Below are 8,677 nucleotides of genomic sequence, written 5' to 3' on the forward strand. Positions count from 1 at the left end.
GATGTTTCCATGTGACAGTTGTGTTTCCTCTGGTTAGAGGCAGTGAGTGGTGATTAGAAAGGCTGGAAAGGAAGGATAGGCTCAGCTCCTGATCATCTCTGCTCATACTGAGACCTGACTCTCCACAGCAACAGGCGGAGGTGACCCACATGTCCCAGACCCAGGAGGAGAAGCTGGCAGCTGCCCTCAGGGTGGAGTTACACAACACTTCGTGCCAAGTCCAGAGCCTCCAGGCTGAGACAGAATCCTTACGTGCCCTGGTAAGTGGGCCAAGGAAAGACCTGGCATCCCTATGCGAATTTTAACTCTCTACTGTCAAATTCCAGTATTATGGATCACAGTTTGCAAGGGATTCCCATCTCACAGCATATGAGTTTTGAGGCCTGAAACATCTTCTGACTCCCAAGGATCATCAGGTACTGAATCACAGCAGATGCAATAGACACTGTAGTGCCCATGGAAATATCTCTTACCAGGCTGCTGCTGTGAATGTTGGCTGCTAACATCTGCAGCTGCCCCTTTTCAGCTGCCCCATCATTGCTCCTGAGACCTGCCCTTACCCACACTGAGAACACCTGGCCCAGAAGATTAGGCCCTGGCTCCCAGCCCTCGGCCAGTGACTGGGAGGGGCTTCAAAAGCCCAGCCCTGTTCTTTCAAAGTGAAGCTAGCTGCATGCTGTAGAGCTCTCCATGGGACCAGGTTGTGGCCAGATTCCAGAGACCACATTCTTGCTTAGTGCCCTCCTCTGCCCTATCCTGCCTTCCTCACTCCCCCTTTTCTTGAGATTACTCCTTAATGATTTACGAGTTCCAGGATCCCCATCTCAGGCTCTGCTTCTGGAGAACCCAACCTGAGACATCTAGTAAGCGCTCAGACTCACTGTGATTTGCAAGCATGTCTCTTTCATTACTAATTATTATTGATTAAAATAATCAATAAAATGTATTAATAATGAAGCAGTCCACCCTCTGATCTCTGGGATGGATGGAAGTTCTCTTTGGGTGTTAAACACAGCTCTTCTTAGACATCCCCTCCAGGAGGCCATTTGCACTGTTCTAACTACAGCTTTGTTGGTGCAGATCAAAGGGTTGTCCATGTAATCCTTGTGCAGCTGAAATGGTCTGAAGTCAGTGAAGTGCATGATAGGCTGTAGGTCAGTACAAGCATGTATAAGAAAAGGATCGGGGGATCTGAGGGAAGGAAAATGAAGAGTAATAGAGTCAGAAGGGCTCAGTTCCTCCATTTATCTCTTGGATAAATAAATCCCTGAACCACAGTTTCCTCTTCTGCAAAATGGGTATGGCAGCCACAGTCCCGCCCACTTCTCAATGTTTCTAGGAGGATCCAATGTGTGGATGCACATGAGCACACTCTTCTTACTGTTAGCATTACTTTGAGAACTTGCTATGTTCCTGAAACTGTACCAAGTACTTTGGGGACATAAAGCTAATTAGATATGGTCCTGGCCTCCAAGGAGTTAATGCAGCTTCAGGGGAGGAGCTGATATAAACATGAGGAGGTGTCAGGTGGGAGAGATCACCCCTGCTGTGGGAGTCAGGATACAGACTTCATGGTGGATGCTCTACTCACTCACTAGCTCTGTGAATGAGCAGAGCTTGCATTCTCCCACTTATAAAGTGAGGCTCTGTTTTGGCTATTATATCTAGTTGCTGTCTTAAGTGGCTTAAGACAACAGAGAATCATTTGTTCTCTCATTCTGTGATTTGGGCAGAGTTCAGCAGGGATAACTCTTCTCTGTCTCATGTGGTCTCTGCTAGGGCAGGAACACCCAAAAATGGCTTCCTCACTTAACATGTCTGGTGACTCAGTTATGCATCTCTTTTTCTCCCTCCCTGTGACCGCTCCGTGTGGCTAGCTTGGACCTCCTCATATCATGACAGCCTGACATACTCAAACTCCTGATATGGCACCTGAGTGAGCACAGAAGCTACCAGGCCTCTTCACACTGGGGCTTGAAAGTCTCTGAACATCCCTTATACCACATTCTAGTGGTCAAAGCAGTCACAAGACTATCCTAGATTCAACAGGGAGAGAAATTAACCCAACCTCTTGATGGGACAATGGCAAGGTCACATTGAGAAAGTGATTGTGGAGTGAAGATCATTGTAGCTGCCGGTGGAAGTGTGATCCACCTTAGGATCATAATAGAGTTTACCTCATAACGTCAATGAAATGATTAATCAGATAATGTATGTCAAGCCCTTAGCACAGTGCCTGGTGCTTAGTTAGCAGTCAATAAATGCCATCTGTTATTAACTATCATAAAATTGCTAGAATGACTACTAGTATACTAACTCCAAGTTGGCACCACCAGCCACCTGGTCACCTCACTTAAACCCACTGTCCTAACTATTGGGGAAAAAAATGGAAAAAGAATTTATACCCTCAACCAGAAAACTTCAGAGTAGTGGCATTCTGGTTATGCCCATGGCCCAGAACAGGCTGCCTCTGTTCCCTGCTGGTTCTGGTACATTATCATTCTGGTCACAAGGCCTTTCAGCCAAGGTGAGGAGCACAGATGGGGACAAAATAGGTAACAAACTCTCATACAGTTTTTAAATACAGAAAGTTCATCCAGCCATCCCCATTATTCTCTGTCAATGCAACCTGTGCACTTACAAGGACCCCGCAGCTTATATAAGCTTCAGACAACCGAGCTGGCGAGACTTTTGGTCCCCTTTGCCAATAAGGCACTATTTGCATTGGAAGGTAGGCACAAATAATGGTGCTTGAGGCCTGCTGAACTTAAATCAGGAATGGAATTCAAGGTAAGAAGTTACATAAAGTCACTATCTTACTTTCTGGAGGGCTTTGCAATTCAAGAAAGTCCCTTTAAATCTCTGGAGAAATTGGCAGAATAAGTGTGCTTCTGTGATTTCAGTTTGTTTGCTGGTACTATCTGTGTGGCTGAGTGAGCTAGCATACTGCCTGCATCAGTAACCTGATCATAGTCACTCAAGCTCAAGCATCTCTGGGAGAACCAGGCATACTCTCTTTCTGTCAGAATGTCAGGGACTTAGGTGGAGAAGCTGGATTTGGACTTTAAGGGTGGGATGGAAGACACATAGAGCTTTGGCTGGGGTTCCCATGAATGCCTTTTTGGCAGTGGGTCCTAAGTCACCAAAGAAAAACCTCAGGCCACATGAAGAACTCATCTAGAAGATGGAGCAAAAACTGTAGACAGATGATCCAACATGATTCTGTGAAGAGTATTCCCAAATCACAGATGTTGCAAATCCAATGTCGACAACAACTAGCCACAAGTGAAGTACTTTCATGTATAAACAAAGAGAGAAAACCCAGCGAGGTTGGAACAAATGATGCTCCAAGTCAAGGTGGCCATTTCTGTATCCTCACTGCTATAGAAAGCTTTTCAGATTCCATTAGTGAGATAATAACCCTAGACCAGATACTGATCTAGATATCTTTTCTAGTAATCTATTTTGCCCCTTATAAACATGCCTCAGATAGATGAGAAGCTGACTCAACATTCTCATATCCTTTGGAATTAAGAAGATTTAAATAAGGTAATATGGTGCTCCCTGCTAATAGCAGTCATGATTCAAGACAGTGTCATGACAAAGAATTTCCTATTTCATCCACAGTGGTCGTTAAGGGTATAAAAAATCTCCTTCTGGAGGGCAGGGTACAGAATCTTGTTTAATTAAAATTCAATTCAATCCAATTTCAAAAGTTATTTGTTTTTTGTGTGTCATACTAAAAAGCCAGATGCTAAATTATAGGTCAACCATAACTAAAACTATTAGAAAATGTTAAACACAGATAGTTTTTTAAAGGGATTTATTGAACAGCTCTGTAGCTTTCAGGACGTAGTACATGGGAAGATGAGAAGAAGGAAGTTTCCAGTCTAATGTGGAGACACAGGTAGGGCAATAAGTGCAACCATAATACAAGTGGTATCATCCAGGGCAACCTACATTTACCAAGAACCTATTCTGTGCCAGGCCCTGACTTGTGTGCTGGGACTACAGAGACTTGGTTTCCAAGACTCACCATCTGGTGGAAGAGACGTGCTCATAAGTCCACTGTGATAAGTTTAAGAGCATGCATGTGCTTGGGGAGCCATGGAAATACAGAGGGTCTCCTGACCCAGCTTGGTGAAGGTAGAGGCAGAGGAGTTTCAAGGAAGGCTTCCTGGGGCAGGTGACTTCTGAGCGTGGACTTGGGGATGTGTAGGATTAAGTCAGGTGAGGGTGCTAGAATGAATGGAGGAGCATGGTGTAGATGGAGGAAACAACACAGACCCATTAAACTCCAAGACTGGAAGTGTTGACGCTGCTGTAGGGTGGGGAATGAAGATGGAAAGATACTGGGCCAGTTGTGTGCGCCATATCAGGGACCCTGGGGAGCCATCAGTGGAGCTTAAGCAGAGGAGATACAGGCCCAGATTTGGGCTTTGGACAGAGCACCATGGCTATTTGTATGGGGAACTCAGGAAGGGGAGGAACTAGAGGTGGGGAGATGAGCTAAGAGGCCACTGAGGGTACCACAGGTGAGAGGTGACAGGCTTCCAATCCCAGGCCATGGTGGCTGGAGAGTGTGAAAACTTCTCAAGCGATACAAGAAGCAGGATTCAGAATATACAGGAGGCCGTGATGATTGCATTTGGAAGGAAGGAAAGCAAGGAAAGCAGGAACACATCTTTCCCCAGTTTCTAGCTCACATGGGTTCACCAGTTGAAGCTTAGAATAGGAGGGGCCAGAGGTTCAGGAGGCAGCCAGTGGCTCCATTTTGGACACCTTGATGTGAGGTCTGAGTATATATTTCCAGTAAGAAGTTCAGTAGCAGGTCCACAGCTACTGAAGGAAAGATGTATGGTGGGATTGCCAACGCAGGATGTGGCCTGGAGGTGACTGTTAAAATCAGGAGTATGATGGAGACCAACACAGACCCAGGATGCACTGCTCAGAAAAAAAAGTGGGCTCAGGGTGGGCACTGGGGAACCCACGGTGAAGGGATGGCAGAGGAAAAGGGATGGGCAAAAATGTGCTACTAAAACACCAAAGGGGAAAACACCAGAGATATTCATTATAACACAACGATCTGGGAAAGAATGCTGGAGGAGTGGTGTTCTAGCCAAATGACGGATGGGGTTTCAGCAGCAGAGGCAGAAGGGGTCCCCCAGGGAGTGAAGAAATCACAAGAAAAAGCCCCAGAGAACAAGATTTCTTTGAAGAAACACCTACAAGCTGTCTCCCATCAAAAAGATCATTCCATCAGACTAATCCACAGTCTGACCTGAGTGGGATTCCTTATTTTTCCCACGGAGCCGCTAAGAATAATCCCCATCAGTGTCCATAGCTGGCAAAGTCCCTGCCATGGAGTGGGGGAATAGTGCAGGCTACCACCAGCCCCTGCCACTGCTCTGCACACCTCCCTCTTCTAGGGCCCGTTTGGACCAGGTTCGCTCTTTTGTAGAAACGAGGCCTGGAGAACACCTTGCACGATGCCAAGCATTGGCATGACATGGAGCTGCAGAACCTGGGCGCTGTGGTCGGCCGGCTGGAGGCGGAGCTCAGCGAGATCCGCGCTGAAGCTGAGCAGCAGCAGCAGGAGCGCGCGCATCTGCTGGCCCGCAAGTGCCAGCTGCAGAAGGATGTGGCATCCTACCACGCCCTGCTGGACCGGGAGGAGAGCGGGTAAGCCTCGCTTCTTCCGCGTCAATTATCCAAGGGATGCATATTCATAGCTTTAAAAATATTTTCCAAACTATAGAATTATTTAAGATTCACAATCATGTTGTGTTAGAATAAAATTCTAAAGAAAAAAAGAAAGATAAGAAGAAATCACCCCAGACTTTGTCTCACCTAGGTACCCATTCCCACAGCCTGGCTATGACCTTCCAGGATTTTCCTATTCACATACAAATAATATATATAATTATATATTCACATACTAATACATATTCTATATGTATGCATATTTATGTATGTATATATACATGTATAGGCATATATATATGCATATACCTAGGATGTACATAATAGCTGTTAGGAATGCTTCAGTTGCTTGTAATAGAACCTAATTAATGAGGCTATAAACCAGTGCTCCTGAAACTAACGTGCACTCAAAACCCTGGGCATTTTTTTTTTTTTTTTGATACAGGGTCTCTTCTCACTATGTTGCCCAGCCTGGTCTCGACTCAATCTCCTGGGCTCAAGTGATCCTCTCACCTAAGCCTCCAGAGTAGCTGGGATTACAGGGGTGAGCCTCGGCACCCCAGCTGGGCATCTTTTTAAAATGCAGATTCTGCCTCAGTAGGTCTGGGGTGGGATCTGAGAGTCTTCCTTTCTAACGAGCTCCCAGGTGATGACTATATTGCTGCTCCACAGACCACACAGAGTAGCAAAGATGTGTAAACCGCTTTTTGAGTCCCAGAAATAGGTGATCTAGGCTGCTCAAGGCTTTCATTAAGGACTCAATCTCTTTTCATTTTTCTAACATGCCATGATAACATTGGCTTTTTGTCTTTATCTTTGTCACCCATGGTTACATATGCCAGCCACACATCCAGACATCACATGTTCGTTCATGACCAGAAGTGGGAAGGAAGAGGCAGCAGCAAAATGACTTTTTCTTGAGTGGCCCTCTTCTTTTCTCAGTGAAGGAAAGACATTTCGAGGCTTCCAGTGGACTGTCCCTTATATCTCATTGACCAGAACATGCTGACACTGGCCATATCGATCTGCAAGGGATGCTTAGAAAGCAACTCCAGCTTTTCCAGACTCCATAGTGGAGGCAGGCAAGGGGGTGGGAATAGCAGTTGGGTTAGTCAGCCAAAATTACACACACACACTCAACACTCACTTTTTTTTTTAATAGATAACGATTCCAAAGGCATATACCTCAGCCTTGGGCCTTAGCTTCCTTGCCAACTCTTTCTAGAAATCCAAGCCCTTATTTTGTATCATAGTTCTATGTCTTATTTCCCTTCAAGGCCCGTTCTCTGACATATGTTGAATAAGGGAGATACAGCTTAGTGACTGTATAGTCCAACCCCTCCTGATTCAAGAGAGAATACATAGACCCAGAAGGGAAAAAGATTTGCCATGATCACACAGGAGGCGGAGACAGCGCTGGGACAGGAGCCTGGGTCTCCTGCTCTCTCCAACAATGTTACCTCTCTTTATTCAGAAGGCAGGAGAAGCGACCTGACCACGCCCTGCTTTCAAAAGGAAAATATGTCATCCAGCTCCTCTCCAGCTGTCTTTTATTGAATTGATTTTTATTGATTATAAAAGCCAGATGTTCCCAACAAAGTTTTTTTTTTTCAAATGCCTATGAGTATCTGAATAAATACACAAAGTCGGTTTAAACAAACACCAAGAGTAGTGAGTTCCGATCAGTTACTTTATGAGAATCTACGTGCTTCATTTCATTTAGTGAGTGCCAGCAGTCCTGACTCTTGATTATTTTCATTTATCCCCAAACCCTGCCAAGACGACCTCACGATCCCCATTTTACAGACAGGAAACAAAGCCTCAGAGAGCTTAGGTCATGGCCCAAGGTCTCACAGCAAATAACCATGGAGTAACGATTTAAAACCCAAAACTATCTTGTTCGAAAGGCCAGATTCTTTCACAAGACAGCCGCCTTTCTCGTAATGCTATTGTGATAGAATTACGGATTTTCCTCACCCATTCCTTCTGACTCTTGTGTGTTTCCTTTCAGCTGATGGAGAAACGTCTTATTTTCATGAAGAAAATTCTCCCTTCCTCACCAGCTGACCCATGAAGTTGCTTGAGAAGCTTTCCCCTGAGCTCCAGTACCTGCTGGATTCCCTGGTTAATTCAGCTTGAGCTGAAAAGCTTCCTGGAACTGGAGAGGGTCCTTCTGCTTTAATTTGAGTAGTCTGTAGCTTAAGCCACCTCCCTGTCCTCCTTCAAATAAACGCTTTGTGTGCAGCGTCCAGTTTGCCCCCCTTGTTCAACTCACTATAGGGTCAAGATGGATATCAATTTACCTGCCTGACATTTGCTCATGGAGCTATGCTTGAAGGCTTCTGGAAGGATTCCCTTGAATGTGATGCCATCTGCCTCCCCAGGGTCACCTGCTCTTGGGCTTGTCAACATAAAAGTGCTGCGGAAGCAAGCTGTGCTCATAGCATGCAGGATTGCCGCAGTCTGGGGCAAAAAAAACAACACTCTTGCTCGAGAGGGGATTAGCATGGTGCTTTATTGCATGTTTCATAATTACAGGCATCACAGAGTATTCAGACCTCTTTAATGCACTCTGCATGCATATTCATGTGCAGACACACACATTTCACTTGCTATTGGCAGAGCACCTCTCAATCAGTTAAAAGGGAACTTCAGTCTAAGCCCAATTTAAACCCATTCAATCTAAGAGGGGGATTAATTACACTGTGGTTGCTCACCCCACTTACAGCTTCAGAATTTTCTTCCAGGGTCCTTTCCCCAGTTCTCTCAGGGCCTAAGCCAGCCAAATATAGTTCATGCATCTGCAACCTACCCAGGCAAGACTCTCTGGCCTTCTGACTAAAATTGAAACCACCACCTGTGTCCTACCACAGGTTCTCAGTGCCTCTAAAACTGAAAAAAAAAAAAAAGCCCAACTTTAATTTCTTCATTCTTCCATCAAGTTTCTGTCGGTTCACCTATCACACAGAATTAC

The 8,677-nt window shown here is 45.4% G+C and overlaps 1 protein-coding gene across 1 annotated transcript in view; it reads left to right on the top strand.

Annotated features, from left to right (window-relative positions):
- BFSP2 (beaded filament structural protein 2) overlaps positions 1-7,954 on the top strand; it is a 64,914-nt gene extending 56,960 nt beyond the window's left edge. The window contains exons 5-7 of the mRNA XM_017505709.2: positions 129-260; positions 5,462-5,682; positions 7,715-7,954. Coding sequence (XP_017361198.1) covers positions 129-260; positions 5,462-5,682; positions 7,715-7,718 — 357 coding nt within the window. The 3' untranslated portion in view covers positions 7,719-7,954. The remainder of the gene's footprint in view (positions 1-128; positions 261-5,461; positions 5,683-7,714) is intronic.
- Positions 7,955-8,677: the final 723 nt, after the last annotated feature.

The sequence above is a fragment of the Cebus imitator genome, unplaced genomic scaffold (assembly GCF_001604975.1).
Source record: "Cebus imitator isolate Cc_AM_T3 unplaced genomic scaffold, Cebus_imitator-1.0 Scaffold340, whole genome shotgun sequence".
NCBI lineage: Eukaryota > Metazoa > Chordata > Mammalia > Primates > Cebidae > Cebus > Cebus imitator.